The sequence below is a fragment of the Atta colombica genome, unplaced genomic scaffold (assembly GCF_001594045.1).
Source record: "Atta colombica isolate Treedump-2 unplaced genomic scaffold, Acol1.0 scaffold18, whole genome shotgun sequence".
NCBI lineage: Eukaryota > Metazoa > Arthropoda > Insecta > Hymenoptera > Formicidae > Atta > Atta colombica.
Window position 1 is genome coordinate 1050442 of NW_017259271.1, and position 19141 is coordinate 1069582.

The window sequence follows — 19141 nt, forward strand, 5'->3', positions numbered from 1 at the left end:
AATTAGAAACTTATAGTACGTGAAGTGTATTACCTAGACATTATTTTAGCCAAGCAATAAGACGTGCTTTTCAGTCAATGTCGAGAAAATAGATAGATATTTAAAAAATTCCGAGCGGAGTATGTACACTGAATATTAAACAGATATCAATGAATTCCATGGCACAACGGGTACTGCTCTTGCCTAGTAACCGCCTAGTAACCTGGATTCACAGGTTCGATTCTTTATCGGCACTTTTTTTTTCCCTTTTTATCATTTTAATATTTATGTTATTTCTATGTAAAATCAATCAAGTTAGTAATCAACGGATATTCAATATAAATCATTTATTTAAAAAACGCACATTTCATTTATAACGTATTGAAAATATATATAAATATATATGGAAATATAGATAAAATTCAATACAATGAGAACGGATAAACATTAAACACGTTTTTCTTTTTGCATTAAGATTTATTTTTTTGTGTGCTTTCGTTTTATTTATTATGTTGATTTCATTTTTTGTTTAATTTTGTAGTGTAGTAGTTTAACTTGAAATTTTTATATATTTTTTAATATAATTAGAAACAAAATTCTCGAAAACATTCAATTCTCGGAATCACAAAGGAAAGAAACAATGACAAATTTCGCAGGTATTCAATGCAATCATTTGAACCCTCGGGTCGACCACTTTCTTAGGTAATAGTATAGATTGAACGAACATACGAGGAACGAAAAAACGTACACAAAAGAGTAGGCGAAGGGAAGGTGTAACAGTCAGCTCGTGTAATAGTCAGCCGTTCGACATCGCATTCAACAACTATTTTTTACTTGCTTTCATTGCATTGGATTTTATCACATATTTTCGTTACGTTGTAAATCAAATGTGCGGTTTTCATAAAAGATTTATATTGAATATCCATTGATTACTATAAATTTGATTGATTTTACATAGAAATAATATAAATATTAAAATAAAAAAAAAGGGAAAAGAAAGTGCCGGCAGAGAATCAAATTAGCGATCCAGCGATTACTAGAGATTCTATAATCAGAGTTTAACAAAAACAGACACAACAATTCTTTAAGAATTGTCATCACGTATTGCCTGTCACATTTTATTTTAATACTTTTTGCGCATGCGTTCATACGAGAAAGCAATATCTGTTATCTTTTTTTATCTATCATATTGGATCCACATTTGCCAAATTCTGTAGGATCTCTAGCGATTACTAGAGTTCCTCTAGTAAGAGGACACTTACGACACTTGTCTCGCGCGCGTGTATGGCAGCCGCCATTAATAAGAAGCATAAGTATGAGATAGAGTGAGAAAACAACAAGCTATTTCTCTATCTTACTATCGCTTTCGTTCCCTGAATATGGGAACCAATCAAAAATTATCATGGCTTAATTCTTACTAGAGGAACTCTAGCGATTACTAGATAAGAGCGCTATCCGTTGCGCTATGGGATTCGTTGATACTTGCTTAATAGATTCAGCTATTTTCTCGGATAGTTATTAGTATCTTTATTTAACAGGCATTTTGAGTGTTTTAACTTACTTTCATATCTCCCAGTTTTCCTAGTTTTTTCCTATTCTACTTCTATTCTTGATCTCTTCTTTTTTTCCCACTTTTATTCTGTTTCCTACTTTAGATTCTTTGTAACGGAAGTATGCGAGAGAGCCCGCTTGCGAGAATAACCGCTCCGAACGCGAAGAAGCGTTCCCTCAATCTGGGTACGAATAAAACATCAGTTTCTCTCGAAGAACTTGATAGCTTTTTCGAAAAAGCAATAAGTCTTCACAATCTAGGACTTCATCTCCTTATATGTGCCGAATGCCTCGGCATTCCTCAAGTCATCGTCTGTGAATTCCCCTTCTGAGATGCCTAAAGGAAAGAAAGGTAAGAAGGATAAAAAACTAAAGTAAAATCATCTTCAGAGCAAAGGATTTCAGAGCAAAGGATTTCAGAGCAAAGGATTTCAGAGTAAAGGAACTTAATGTCTCCTCAACTGAAGTTATTCGCAAAAATCTGGAGAGAGAGAGAGATCACTCCTCTTTCCCTTCGGGGGGAGAGCATGAGAATTCCTCTTATATATCAGACATTTCGAATACATTGATGCTCTCTTCGCAAGCTCTCGATAAAGTCGATCCGATGCCAGGCAATAACGAACGGTGCAATATGACTTTTCCATTATTGGTTGGAGAGTTGCTTCGCAAGAGAAAAAATGCCTTCAAGCAGAGGGGAACCTCTTTTAAAAACGCTGACAGGTTTTTCTACTAATAAGCCCGCCTCCTCACCGGAACTCACGTGTATGACTCGAAAGATCTTCTCCCATAAATAGTAACAAAAATTCAAAAGATTTTGGATAATGATCGCCTCAGCTCTATTATGATTAGTCGTGTAGTTACTAAATTAGTCGGTAATAATAATATCACTGAGGTAAAGTCTGCTGGACGGAATAAAGTATTTATTTTCTTTAATAACTATAAAAAGTATTTATTTCCTTTAATAACTAAGGCCTTGTTCGATTTGACACTCTCAAAGATCACTAGCTGAAAGCTTCGATTCCTGCTTTTAGGAATAAGATCTGGCGTTAAGAACATCTCTCTTGATATTTCCGAGGAAACAGTTTGTAAAGAGTTTACCTCGGCTGCTACGATAATTTCGGCCCGCAGACGGTTTTGCCATAAGGAGCGTAAGGAAGGCAAAGATGAACTCATCCCTACTTATTCAGCGATCGTAAAATTCCAAGGCCAGTTCCTTCCATCTGCTTCGCGAGATACATTTGTTTCTTTTCCAGTACTGCCGTATATTTCCCGAGTTCTCATGTGCTTTTCTTGTTTAAGATTTGGACACATTCTGACCGCAAGAGTGCTACACACTGTGCAAAATGCATTCAATAGATTCAAAATTAGAAGAGTGCCCACGCCACTAGCTTCCTCCCCGTTGTTGCAATTACGACCAGGAACACTTCCCATCCTCTACAAAATGCCTCTTGTACGCAAGTCAAAGACAAGTTTACCAATATGCGGTTCTTGAGAATTTCATATGCCGAAGCTCACAGCAAGCTGGGAATCTCTTCAGCTCCTTCATCCATTTCTTCCTTCCAGCCCTCTATATCCCATTCTGACTTCTCCTTCCCTCACCTTCCCCCCGTTTTATCTTCCCCGCTAAGAGTACTTTTCCTTCATATTCTTCCCCGCTTATCTTAATGTTAATCTTTACGATCCGTTGGGATTCATCTCGGATCTTGTATCCGAGCTGCGGGAGATCGTTGTACAGAAGACTCGCTCTCTCGCTTCGGCTTCCGCACAACACAATTCCCGAGTGCATGCTGAACAGTTCCCTCCTCGCATCTCTTTACATCCCTCTACTGGGGTCGGAGGGGCGGAGGGATTCATGCTATTCGCATAATACATGTTTTATTATTCTTTATGGAAGATGAGAAAACTAATATCTATCCCATCCGCTGGTCTATACTTCTCCTCTTACTCCCTCACATCCATCAACATCCTCCTCCATTCTCCTCTCTCTCTCTCCCTCTCATTCCAGCAAGGACAGAATAGTTCTTACACGTATCTTGTCAACCTTATAAGCATACTAATTATTTTAATACAAAATATCATCACAAGTAATCCAGTAATTAATAATGATCCACATTTAGGAAACAGACTTCGCTAAATCCATGAATCCCTTGAAGCTTTGAACAACAACACACACAATGACCAATAATTCCTCAATGTACAGTCTTACGATGGCTCTCTTGGATTGCTATTCTGGAATTATCGTGGCGTTTACTTCAAAAGACGAGATAGAAAACTATTAGAAGATCTTGATATCAATATTCTTATCGAAATGCTTAAATCCAAGACTTTTCGATCAGAGGTTTTGACAATTTTCGTTTCAACTCGTCTGCCAACGACGTTAGAGAAATGCTTATCTTTGTTCGCCGCACAATCCAGTTTTCTTCTATAGATGTACAACTCAACTTTCTCTCATTTCTGAAGATTCTTGCGATTCGGATTAAGTTAAAAGAATCCGAGCTCGGCATCATAAATGCCTATCGACATCCTAACTATCCTTTTCCTAAGTACATTATCAATTCCTTCCGCATCTTTCTCTCTCAATTCAACTCGGTACTTTTGGTGGCAGATTTTAACACTCACCACCCCTTATGGGACTCTCTTAATTCTGTAGGAGCGAATCTCTTTGACCGATTTTTTAAACTTTTCTTATTTAAACCCCTTCTGTATCTTTCTTTTCTACCTCATAAGGACCTTCTTGATTCTTGATTTTACCTTTACCTCTCCTAACTTCTCTCTCTCTTATCATGTAACACAGTGATCGGTGAGAATTTGCATGGCAATAATTAACTTCCGATGATTTCATTGAGATCAACTCGCTTGCTCATTCGGTTAACATCTTTTCTAATAAAATCCGTTTCTCTCGAATTCAATGGCAAAGTGTCAAAGAGTCTAGTTGGAGGAACATGCCGAAGACATCATCGAAGAATTTTTTGTCTTAGCTCTATCATGCTCTCCGGACCAAGATTATAATACTTTCGGTCGCACATTATGTCGTGTATAAATCGTATTTCTTCCTAAAAAAAACTAGAAAAAGTTCAAGTTTTACAAGAGTAGGGGCCATCTCACAGTCTTTCTCCGGTCCCCTGATGAATGTCACAGTGCGATGAAGCGGTTAATCATTCCTTTTTTCTTAAAGCTTACAAATTATCTGGCTGGATTTACAAATTATTTGGCTGGATTTACCATTCAGTTTTAATGAAATTAAAGCAGCATTGAACTCAGTTAAACCTGATTCCCTGGTCTGAATCGTATGAGCTACCACCTATTTAAAATTTGAAAAGCTTTTACTGTGCCTGTTAAACTTACTTAATCTACTTTATCAATCCTCTTTCTTCCTTGATCAATGGACTCATGGATCAATAGACTCAATGGTTTGTTTTTATATACCTTATTCCTAAGTCGCATGATTCGGGCTATCGATTCATCTCTCTTACATCTTGTGCGCTGAAAGTTTTGGAATGCATACTCAATAATTTATTGGATTACAAAATCTCCTTCCTTTTCTCTTGTGTCTCTCATTCCCGACAACCAATTCAGAAAGTTCAGTCCTGCCAAGATAATCTAACTATTCTCATTGCACATATCCATATGACCTTTATTAAAAAATAAGAGACTGTAGCCATTTTCATAGACATAAAGTCGGCTTTTGATAATGTTCTCCCACATTCTGGTTCAAAATCTTATCGATTTGGGTTTCCCCCCGCGTCTTATCAAATTCATTAATAATTTAATCATGTCGTGCAACATTCAATTTGTTGTTCAAGACTCGCTATCTCTTCCGTTTGTCATAAAAAGATTCTATAAAGTTCCATTCTTAGCCCAACTCTGTTTAATATCTACTTCAGAGAAATTAAAAACGTTCTGGACGCTAATACCTCTCTTGTTCAGTTCGCCGATGATTTTATCATTTATGTTTCTAAGGCTAATACGAAAGAAGTTCTTCACTCAGTTGAACGAACGCTAAACAACATACAATCGTATCTGATGATTAGAGGTCTCGAAATATTCCCCAACAAAACGCAGATGATAGTATTCTCTAAAAGATGATTCATACGAATCTCTCCATTAACTTGGCGGGGAAGATCAATCCCTTTTCTGAGTCGGTAAGATTTTTGAGAGTCGAATTGGACTCTAAACTGTCGAGAAACAAACATATGGAATATATCATATGTAAGGGCAGACGCACCAATTCAATTATATCGGCCTCAAGGGGCTCATGGTAGGGAACTAATCCAAACCTTCTTCTATCTATTTATAGATCCATGATTCGCGCGTCCTTTAAGTACGCGTCTCTTATCTTTGTTAGCCAGCGTTTATTTAAACTTCAACGCGTACAAAATCAAGCCTCAAGTTTAATTTGTGGTTATCGCGTTTCTACTCCGATAAATATCATGCATGCAGAAACTAAAGAATCCCTTCTGAAACAGAGGTTTGATTATTTAATATTATAACAGCCACATATTTTCTCAAAAGAAAAATTCCTTCAGAATTCCTTTCACTCCACCATCACTCACATCACATACTCAATATTGCCACCTCAGATCCTTAGAAATTTAAAATCTATTCCTCTGCAAAGCATGTAACTTATTTTCGAAAATATTCCGAATCATTTTAAGCGGTTCCATCATTTTCTAATGGATAGATCGATGATAGTATATATAGTTAGTTCTGCGGTTTACTCTCCACAGATAAACCTAAAAGAAATGTATATAAACTATCCTCTTACGCAATAGTTTTTACGGCCGGGCTTGGGCCATATACAGAGCTTTGCTCTGCATGACAATTTAGAGCAAATTACTATAATCTCAAATTCAAAAAGCATTCTCGACGCACTTAAAGAATTCTAGAAGACAGAATAATTATCTCTCATACTAAAGTCCTAATCGAGGAGGCTAAATTTAATAAAAGAGTCAATTTTATATGGGCCTCCTTGCACTGTGGCAATGAGATCGCCGATAAGTTGGCCAAGAGAGCTATTCGCGAAGATGTCGAATATAACTTTAAGGTCCCCTATTCGGATCTGTTCTCAATACCTAAACATCTAGTTAAGGAGTTCGATAAATACAAAGAACATCTCGGGAAAAGAGAATTTATTTTTTTCAAAATTTTTATGTGAAGAAGACCGTGGTTCTATGATATCTATATCTCTCTATGTTGATAATGATCATGGTGAATCGATTGAGAAACAATCATTTCAACCTCAACTATAGCTTCTTCCAAAAAAACCTAATTAATGATCTTTCCTGTCCGTACGAAGCTCTTCTTCAAGACTTCATACTATCTTCGATTGCTCCATTTCTGAATCCTACGCCACTTCCCTGCGACAGACATTTCAACATATTTCCTAAGATAACACGCTAAACCTTAATGATTCAATTATCTACGCCCTACGTAATCCTTCTGCCAGAATATGCCGTTTGTTCGCGAGTTTTGGTATCGCCTGCAATCAGAATTTCTAATTTGAATTTTCGCGGCGCTTTCTCGCGGCATGTTTGCGGCGCGTCTTAGCCCGCTAGCCTCCTGCCGCGAGGCTCAGAGTCTGTTGAGGCTTTGAGTACAATGACGAATCATATCGTCATACACCATCAAAATTCTTCTGAATATTTGACTCTCATCGCTTCAGGAAAATTTTACGCCGTGATCTCCGTATACTTCGAGGCAGGAGTCATTAACTAAGAAGAAGAAAAAAAAGAAGATATCTGCTTAATATTCAGTGTACATACCCCACGACCATCTTTATTTCCAAATCGCGGCAGCATAAATTTGGCAACATTGTGTGCTGGTCGATCAAGAGGAATATACTCATGTGTAAAATACACCTAAATGCTAAAAATTTCTTGTTTGTAATCATCAACAAAATCAATAATTTTGAAAAAAAAGCTATTTTCTAATATCTAGCTCTTTTGAATGGAGAAAAGTGAATATTTTCTTATGTGATTGTCTTAACCCAATTGAAGAGATGGGAAAATAAAGGCCTAATTACAAAATCTTGATATTAAAAATTAAAATACTTGCTACTTTTTATTGTACTATACACAAATGGATAATAACAAATGAATTTATGTCTTTAAGAAGTTACATGTTACAATATTTTTCTATTATGATTAATAATACATGAAAAAACTAATTGCCGGAAAAAAGCCTAAATAGAATTGTGCCTTTATTCAGCCCATTCCTTCCAGCCATTTCCTTCAATTGTACAATAAATGATTATAAATATCATTATTTTATGTTTATTTTATTTTTTGTAAGTACAAAATGCCTGATAAGTGTTGCATTCACAAAACAGAAAAGGAAAATATAATTTCCGTTCTTTAGATTTCTAAAAGATGAAAAGTTACAACTTCGATTCAAAAATATTCCTCGAAAAGACTGGATACTAGGAAAACTAGCTGTGGTTTGTGAACATTTTTAACGGGTATTTATTTCAAAGGAAGAATATTATAAAGATGAGAACGGTATAGAAAAATCTTTTCCTAGACAGAGACCTTGTTACACTATTAGATCTACAGTATCAAATTTAATCTAATGTAAGTCGCCACTGCTCCTATTCAATTATATCATCATTTTATAAATAAGTTATATTTGACACTGTATAGAGTCAAATTGACACGATGTAGTGTCAAATTTAAGTATCGATTTAATATAAAATAACGATATATTTAATAGGAGGAGGAGGAATGACACTAATTATATTAAGTTAAATTTGATGCTATAGATTGAACAGAGTAGTTCCTCAAATAATTCAAATATTATTTCCAAATTTGCCAAAATATTTAACTATGTCATTGACAACAACTCGACAAGATTCTGAAACAAAAAAAAAACAAGCCTTAATTAAGTAACAAGAAGAAAAAACTGAAGAATGGTTACAACGTGATATAATTTTAAATTATAAACTTTTTTTACAATTATTTAAGAACAGAGTTAATATATAAAATTGAAAATATGAAATTTGTAACTATAAAATAATATTAGATAAGATCACTTTCACTAATTTATCTAAAATTTAAGAATGTATTGAAGTTAATAATGATTTAAGAATTAAAGTATTTCAGAATGACAGTTTTATAGATTATAGAAGATTTGAAATGGATTCTGAAAAATTAAACAGTAAAAAATTAAACAGATGATCACAAATAGAGAATATTTTGACAAGATACGCAAAATAACAGATACTGCATGTTGTATGCTGCATTAATATTCATTTAGTATGACTTCAATCATTTTTCAGTAATAATAATAGTAAAAATGAAAATAATAATGAAAAAGTGAGGAAAATAAATTTTATTGTTGAGAGACCAATTAATTAAATTTAGGGGCCGATTCTTAGAGGTCTGTAACTTTTAACAACAGTCATTGATGTCGTTGCGCAGATATCATGTGGAAAGCTGTGCAATGACATCAACGTATCGTTAAGAGTTACAAAATAGGCCCCTTAATTCGATTAACTTATTAATAGCAAGCCGATTATTATCTGATTGCAGCTAATGCAATGTTGCCATATCAAGTGCCTGGAAATAAAGATGACCATGACATACTCCGCTCGAAATTTTTTAAAGTCGATTTTCTCGACATTGACTGAAAAGCGCGTCTTACTGCTTGGTCAAAGTAAAGTTTGGGTGATAAACTTCACGTAATAAGTTTCGAATTTTTCTAAATTCGAACATCCGAGCCTCTCCTTGTCAGAGTGAATAATTTTAATTTATTCACCCAAATATCTCAAAATCTGTAAGTTGCAGAAGAAAACTTTTTAGACAAAAGTTGCACAGTCTGGAGGAGGATAAATAATGGTAAAATTAATGGTAAAATTAATTTTTGAAAGAAAATTTTTTAAAAAAGTTCATCCATTTATTAAAATGAAATATACGATTCGTATATTCTGCATTAAAATATATTAAAATACAGTTATAAAAAAATCAGTACTTTATGAAATTTTATTCTGGCATTTTAACATAAAATATAAAATATTCACAATTGAGAAATATTACTTTTTCCATTACTTTTTATAATAAACTTTTTATAATAATGACGTTCAATTTTTTTTGTAACTAAAGGCTAACGGCTAAAGGCACGCTAAGGTTATGCCAAGATTAACTTGAAAAAGTCGACTTTTCTAACCTTAGCACAATTATATATTTAGTTATAAAAAAATTGCAACGTCATTATCAATTAACCATTTATTACAAAAAGTAACAGAAAAGTAACGGAAAAATAATCCTTCCCAACTCTGAAAATATCTCGTAAACTTTTTCAATTTTTGGTAACCTCTTTTTTGCATAGAATAATGAGAAGAATCAATTGGTGTAAAAAAACAGTCGTTTTTAATAATTACTAATTATTATTTATTCAATTTAATGATTTATAATATACTAATTATGCATATGAAAAAAATCGTACCGTAATAAATATAAATTTATTTTATAGATAAAAGATAACACTTTAAAATGGCATAAATAAAATTTAAAAAAATTTACTTTAGCCACATAAAAATAGAAAATATGGCGAAAACGCCAATTTTGGCACATAATTTTTTTTGAAAACCTGACGTATTAGGTCAATTCCGGGGCCGGATTCATTTTTAGCGAATAAAAATCCATTAAAAAACATTTCATTTGTTCAAGTCTCAAAAAAGTGTTGAATTACGTAATTTATTTGTCCCCTTTCAGATTGTACAATAAAGCTTTCAAAATTATATAAAGATTATCGCTTTTTAAAATAGATGATTTTTTTTACATGTTTCTTCTAATAATTTTGCATATAAAAGCACGCACGTACGCACGCACGTACGCACGCACGCATATACTTATTGAAAAATATTTTATATTAAAAAACGTACTCTGTTTATGGGAGCACATACACAATTGATTACAGCTCTAAGTGCTGCTCTTTGTACATCAGCATCTGCAATAATTTCACATTCAGCTGCAGCTAGCAAAAGATTAATCGCCATTGTCATTGACATGTCTGGCATATCAACTCTTTCACATAACAGCAACATAACTTTTGGTACAACAGAACAAATTGCGACAACATCCAAACATGATCTAACCGTTTCTGCACTAGAAGTAGTATGTACCCTAAAAATATTAATTATTTATAAATTCTAAAATTCTTAACAACTTGTATTTGTAAAATAATGATATAGCTCGTATTATAAATAATATTAATAAGGAGAAATAAAGTTAACATAAACATTAATAAGAAAAAATAAGGCCAATATACGAGCAAAAGTAATGAGAAATTGCTCTTAATAATATATCTTAACAAATATATCGTACGGAACGTTCCGACTTAACTAGATCCTCATCAACGGCAAAAGTCGAATTAATACAAAAACAGATAAAATCCGAATTTAATTTTATCAGTAAACATGTGAGACATCGCCGTTAAGAATTAATATATTATAACAATACTGTACATGAATATTACATATCGGTAATAAACCATAATTTTCTAGCGATGTCATAATTATAAAAATAGTCTATAAACTCTTAGTCTATAAGTTTACAGATATCTATGATTCGTTATGCCCGTGCGCGAAAGAATTAAGTTCAGCAATGTAAACATATAGGAAAGATGTGTGTCATTATATTAATGTGCAATAGAAGGATGTTTTAGACTCAACGCATCATCTGCTAATTGGCAGATTTCTGAAGTCATTTTGAAACGAAAGTTCTAATAAGTTCAAAATGTCAATGCTATAATAGTTTTTGAATTGTAAGCATTTAAAGTTAGTAAACTATATTGCTTAAAGTTCACATGTTTCTGCAATATAACGCAAAATACTAACTACATAACAAGCGCAAAACTTTAGGCGATACGTAGATTCGCAATTTTAAATGTTTAAAATTCAAAAACCATTACTCGATATTTTAATATTAGAATTTTCGTCTCAAAATTACTTCAAAAATCTGTCATTAGCAAGTTGTATGTTGAATCTGAAATACCCTGTATATGTAATACGTATTTTGTTCTATCAAAGATTATGAAATTTTGAACTTTAATTTTAATAACAATCTGCGGTTTTTTTTTCTTTTTTTCACTTCAATAGTACATTTATATAATTATAATATAAAAATAGAAGTTCTCAAGAAAGGCGATAAAAAATACAATAACTAATGGGCAATTGAGAGTAATAATCAACGCTGTTATTCGTGTGTAATAATTAAACAAATGTATTGTTCAAGACATTACAAACGAAAAGAATCAGACGTTTTTTCGGCTTCATTCGAGTCAGCAATGTTCTATGGTAGAATTTATTCAAAAATTGTACCGAATAAGTCTAAAAGAATAGCTGAGGAATCTTTTCAATTCCATGTTTAAGAAACATCTCTGTCAATAAGTTTAGCTGAGTGAGCATTACAAAATAACGTAGTAAATATTAAAGAATGAGGAAACGATAATGTAAATCTATAGAATAATGTAACACCAGCTGCTAATTATGACCAATATTCAAAAAGTAAATTATTTTGAAAGAATAGATATGCAAAATTCGTACAGAGTAATGATTCGCACACGAATAAATTGTTGAAGTTATAACTCCGGTATAAACATAATATGAGACATATCGGATAACAAACTGTCATTATAGTACCAGTAAAAGTCATGAGTTAAAAATATTGTATATAAGATAGTTAAACTAATAATTAAATGAACCATATTAAATGAACCATATATTGGTTCAGATCTTGAAATGTTCAGATACGCATGATATAAGAACTCGGTTTCGAAACTCAAATTTTAAATTTAAATTGTTTTCTTGAGATTGATGTGAAGCCATCTCAAAAACTAGTCTTCTTCCTAAATATCTTTCGTTATCCAAGACTTTTGTCTTTTGACTTCTTCTAATCGAAGTCAAATTTTCTTCTGTGTTCCGTAATGATAGACGGATTTCCAAGTTTACTATTAATGTTATTTCGATGCTCAACAATTCTCGTTTTTAGTTTTCTCCCCGTCTGTTCAACATATAAGGCATTAAATTTAGGCATTAAATAAAGGCAAGTAAATTTTGCATACAACATTTTTCTTAGAACCATGCGGAAAAACATCCTTCTGAGATTTGATAATTCCATCAAGTTTATTCACTAAACCAGGACAGTTTAACATTCAGATCTTTGTAATGTTTTTGAATTTTCCATAAAGAGATCATTTATCATGTTAAAAATAAACTTAATGGGATAATCATTTTCCAAAAGAGAGTTAATAATAAATCTAAGAGTCTTTTCGTAGTATTTGGAGTGTGACAATAAAAATATTCTATCCATCATGCTCATTAGAAGCCTCTTTTTTGTGAGAGAGGATCGAAAGATAGGAAACTAAGGTACCTTTCAGAAAAAGTTGGTTTATGGAATGGGTGTTAAATTCTAATATTCCATTGTTATTTATGATTGTAACATCCAAAAAATTAAGTCTCTCCCTCTCTCCACCAATTTCTAATATGTAAATGTCTTGAACAATATATTTGTTTAACTATTACGCAAAAATAACGACATTGATTATTATTCTCAATTGCCCGTTAGTCATTATTTTTTATCGACATTTACAGAAATTCTACTCAAATGAAAAACAACCTCTAATGCATATTTTAACATCTGTACTAATCAATGTGTTTCAAACACAAAAAAAATGCGAGCTCTATCTGATAATACACATCAACTGTTCACATTAGCGTTATTTCAAAAATTACACGGTATTTGTTTTTTAATTAATCTCAACAAGTCTGTCAAAGATACCAAAGTAAGAATTATTAAATAATTTGGTATCCGTATTTTCATTTAAGTCATTTTTTGCTTCTTTATGTTTAACATTTCTGATAAGTTTTCTATATATATAAAACTCGGTTCGATGTTAAAGGGATGCTGGATCGATGGCCGAACTTGAGCGAGGTATCGATAGTACAAACTTTTTTAAATTCCAAATTCGATAATAGTAACATCTTTCATTTATTTCTTATATTTATTGTATATTATTGTATCTCGCTCAAACGCATTCATCCGTCTTATCTAACATATTGCAACGCCATCTCTTAGAAAAATCAAACATCTATTGCTAGACACAATTATTGTTTTGTTTATCATTCCGAGTCTTCGCTCAGCATTCGTACACGTTATTTGCAGATCAATATAAATATTTCTTTTGAAATTTTTATTCTTAGTTTCATAAACTCAGTATTGTTTGTTTACGTAATGCGCTGAGTGCTGCACTATTTATAGCTCGTTTGGTCTATAAAACTTTTGTATTAAGGAAACATCTATGTTAGGTGATAGCTCTACGAGTTGAAAAAATGTAAGTTTTTAACTTTTTTTCCGATTTTAATATAAAGTCTATTGCAGCATTTCCAAATTTTTCTATTTTAATCTTGTAAAAGGATTTTTTATTCCGTTCAATAAATTCGGAGATTTATATCGATCTGCAAAATCCCGACAATTTGGCCACTCCAACATAAAGTATTAAGGATTAAAACAATTTTCTCAATCAAGAGAATGGTTATATTTTACTACATGTTCACCAATTGAGTTTCTTGATATCTAATTGTATGTAATATTTGTGTAATATTCTTCTATTTTTTTTTAGCTGTTTTCTCAAAATCATAGGTTTTGGCCTACATATAACGCATTATTATATAGTCTTTACAATTTAATAAATTAATAGTTGTTAATTAATTAGTTGTTTAATTAAGTAGTACACGCTGACCTAAAAATGCATAATAAGATTGCACCTTTTAAAAAACTATGTTCAGTTTTATTTTGGGAAATTTGGGCCTCGGATGAACAATTTTAAAACACGCCTAAAATTTTAAAGTATCAAAAGAGAATCAAAAATTCCATAAGCCCTTTATAGAAGAGGTTTCCTGAGTGCTAGAACTATTTAAAGTTCGCTATTATGACCATATATCATTAGTTTTATCCAATCATCATGCGAATAATTATGGAAAAGATGTTTGAGGTACGTTATAGACTTCACAAGATGATGTATTTGTTGTTGACAGAGGTTCGTGACATTAGGGAATATTTGGAACGTAAAGGATTTGTGATCAAAATGCCAGATATCATTCCACCTAGTGAAAGTCGATTAAGCGATACGCTTGATAATAATTCGCGATTAGTCACTAAAGTAGGGTCAGGTTTGGAAGTTATCAATGAGCATCTTAAAACTTGCTTCGCGTATTTTTAATTTAATAATTTATGGTCATCGATTCCCCAGCTAATGATTGATTTTTGAAATGCCGCTGTTCTTCATAACATGTTTCATTCGGTCATCATATCAGACACTGAATATTCGGAACAGATTGCACAACTTATGTTAGATCGATTGCATAAACTAAATCTGCTATTTCAAGAACAAAATTGTCGCATTTATCTCGTTGGATGATGAGTTAGAAGGGTTTAAAGAACTGACAAAAGATAATTTATTGTATATAGGATTAGTCTGGTGGATTAGTCTAATCATATCAGATTAAACAGGCCTGATCATATTACAGGAAACATATGATTACTAGGAAACAATGTTTTATACATAATCTTGTTAATTATGACAGTCCTATATAATGATTCTCGTCAAAATTCGAATACAATCTAGGCATATGAATCGTTCTCGCTACTATGTGTATGTTTTGGCAGAATGTGATGGTGAAGGAACTCAAACCATTCCAGAATATTATTGCTTTTGCAAAAATAGTTGTCGTGGTTGGATGCGTAATGACAGTTATATAATATGATATCTGGAATAAGTCCAACATTTTCACGAAGACATCCATATGCCAGCAAGAACAATTAATGTTTTTTTAGAGAGTTCCGATGAGGAAGAAAAGAGACAAGTCCATAAATTGGTCACATTTCAATTAGGCAATTAAAACCTTTTGTTTCATATTTTGAGTGTCTCTCTTTCCTCTTCATTGATTAATATATCACTTATAACTTATTCATTTAGGATCCAAAAAAAATTTTAGTTGTCTTCATCAAGATTGGACATATTTCAGATACTAGATGATTCGAGAATAAAACTAGTCCTATATAATATACAATACATGGTCATAATAGAACTTTGAACAGCTATAGCATTCAAGGATTCATTTTATAAAGCATATGGAACCTTTTAATTCTTTTTGTTATGTCCTAGCTAGATCTCAATGCTGTTCAGCTGGAGCCCAAACTGGGCATAATTCTTTCTCAATTTTGATTTTATAAAGTATTACTTTAATTTTAAAACTATGATTTTATTAAAAAATTGAATAGATCAACTAATCAGATCTTTGTCAAAAATACAGTTTTTATATCAATGTAGAATCAATGTAGACATATTTCCTTTATACCTGGATTATTACTTAATATATGTAATAACAAGATAGATACTAGTTAGTTATCATTACAAATCCGAATTTAGATTAGAAAAGACGCTTTATTTGTGTAAAAGAAAATTATTAAACATAAATATTTGATCGAAATATTTGATCTGCACAGAAGTAATAATTCTCTTTAGAGAGAATTCTTTAGAGAATCTTCTTTAGAGAAAATTAGCTACTCTTTCTTCTAGTCTTTCGAACACGTTATCCATTTACATTTATAACGAAATTTTCTCTCATCATATGAAGTGCTTTGATAAATATAATTTTAATCTGTTTTTTTGGCACATAAGAAGGAATTTCATTGGTTAAAAATCCTATCATAAAAACTAACTAAGAGTTAAGCCAATTGAATTCAATTGTGACATAAATAAGGAAAATCATCTCAAAATTGACAAACAGGAGTCTATAAACTCTGAAAACGAAATTTTCAATATATTCAATTTTTAATATAAACATAGATCCTAGGAAATCCACAAATCTTTTGGTAGTTACAACAAATGATTTATTAATCTAACTAAAAAACAGATATTCCACCTGACGTCTCATTATTGTTACAACTGAGAGGAAATTTTAGCCTCTCTGCTACACTGAATAAAAAAAAAGCCATTCATGAATTGATAAAAATCGAATCTATAAAAATAAAAATTTATCTAGATTCTTATTTAAATAAAATTAGAAACTAAAATTAGAAACATTGCTATCTCTCGTTTTCACAAATTTTTGCATAACAATCAGAAAAATATGATTGACGATAGATTAACATATATTAATAAAATTACCAAATCAAAAAAATGATCCAAATATCATTTTTACCAGCGTAGATAAAGATAACATCACTATTATCTTAGAAAAAAACATTTAACATAAAACATATAAAAAGAAAGAATTATTAATGGATAAGGATACATACTCCATAGTTAAGAAAAATCTGGAAAAATTCTAGAAAGAAATATTAACGATCTAATAAAAAAAAATGGGGAAAAAAGATATTATTAGTATATTTCTAAAAAAGAATCCTTCCACCTTCGTTCAAGAGATGCTCCCTTTCCGAAAGCTTACATACTTCCAAAAATCCACAAGATCAACATTCAGTATCGTTTAGAATTAATCTCCTTAGTTAATACGGCTTTATACTCATTGGCCAAATTTCTGAAGGAAATCATTTCTGTCAATATCTCTAAAGCAAGGGGATATATTAATAATAGTTTCGAATTTTATAATAAAATTTCTGGATTGGGGCGTGAATGGGAGAATGTCTGATGTGCTTTCATTGGATGTAACATTTTTGTTTATTAACGTTTCATTTGACTTGATGACCGGATAAACAAGAGATGGGAACATATAAAAAAATCTACAAAATTACGAAAGTAGAGTTCATTAAGTTCATTAATAGAATTCGTGTTATCATCTACTTTTTTTATTTTTAACAAAGTAATATATAAACAGATATAGGCTCTCCGATGGATTCCCTTTTCTCGCCGATTATCGCTGACTTGTCATGCAAGATTCGGAAGAAAGTATTTTGAGCACATTAGAGCTACCTGTCTATTTCAGATATGTAAATGATATTTTGCTCATCTTTGCCACTAAGAATGAACTGAATGATGTTCTTAAAAAATTTAACAATTATTAACAATTACATCAATGGCTAAGATTTACAATGAAGAAGGAGAAGAACCATTTTCTTAACTTTTTTGACATCTCATTGATAAGAAAAGACAACAAAATTATAATAAAAAAATAATTCCATAAAGAAACATTTTCTGGACATTATTTATCATATTGGTCGAATTATCCTAAATGCCAAAAATTAGGAATCATATACAGCATCGATTATGCCATTCTATTATCTCACCTCATCTTTTTATGAGAAGAACATCGAGATTTGCATAAATTTGTAATTGAATAATAATTACCCTCTGGATCTTATTTTTAATATTGTACTATAAATGAAAGATTAAAAAATGTATTTATGAACAAGTCAAAATTTCTTAATAATTGTAGTACAAACGTTAACACCGACATTTCTCCGAATATCACAAAAAAAGATTTTATAGTAGTTCCATTTGTTAAAGGCATCACTGAATCAATTACTTCTTTAATAAATTATCTTTAATAATAATCTTTAATAAATTAATAACTACGTTTGGTTAACGAACAATTAATAAACTTAGTAAATACATATTATAAGTCCATAAAGATAAAACGAATCATTCCCACAAGAATGTAATCTACTAAATTAATTGTAAAAATTGCGATACGTCATACGTAGACCAAATTAAAAGACAATTGCAAACGAGATTGAAAGAATATGTTAATAATATAAAGCTAGATCCAAGCATTTAGTAATATCAGGACACTTAAGCTTTCGGGGAAACATTATTAGCGCTATTTGCGTCATTTTATTTTCATCATCTATGAAACAAGTATGAAATAAATAGCGTTAATAGCGCGTCCTCCGAACGCACTCTTAGTAGAACAATTATAATTTTGATTGAAAAAACACAAGAGTGTTGAATACAAGATATTGAATATAATAAAAGATTCATTATGAAAATGATTCATATTAAAGAACAGATAAACGATATCAATTATAAAAAAGATATTGAGATGTTTGATGATTCATATTTTGACATCTTAAATAGATTTCAAAATATAATGATTGATTGGACAAAGGAAAAGAAATTTCTTTCAGATATAATCAATTTTACTCCTATACATAGCTCACACATACTATTGTTTGCGCCTCTAGATTGCGTCATTTATATTCATTGTTCTCAATTCATCTCAGTTCTACTTGACACAATCAATTATGACTAGTTTTTTGAAATCTTGTTAAATCATCTTATATGTAAGTCTCATTTGAGCTTATTCTTATTTTTTAAACATTCTTTCTATTATAAATAATTTATTTCATATTTCGATTTAGAGTATTTTACCATTTGACATCAATTTACATTATGGGATGTAACACGATTCTCGTTAAATAAGGATTCTAGATTTTTATATCTTGACATCAATCATTGCGGATATGGTGTTACTATTATCAACGGATGTGACTGCTACTATAGTTTCGTTCGAAATACATTTTATATATAAGGGAGCTAACCGTTTTAAACTATAGAAGACTCTGTGAGTTGAAGATGTTGAAAGAGTCGAGATGTCGAAACGTTTTTGTAATTATATATTTAGTACGTGTTGAATGTATAAAATATATATATATAT

The 19141-nt window shown here is 31.4% G+C and overlaps 1 protein-coding gene across 1 annotated transcript in view; it reads right to left on the reverse strand.

Annotated features, from left to right (window-relative positions):
• Window positions 1–19141, reverse strand: part of LOC108686430 (protein mahjong) — a 109058-nt gene that overhangs the window by 47308 nt on the left and 42609 nt on the right. Inside the window, exon 6 of the mRNA XM_018191741.1 lies at window positions 10409–10649. Coding sequence (XP_018047230.1) covers window positions 10409–10649 — 241 coding nt within the window. The remainder of the gene's footprint in view (window positions 1–10408; window positions 10650–19141) is intronic.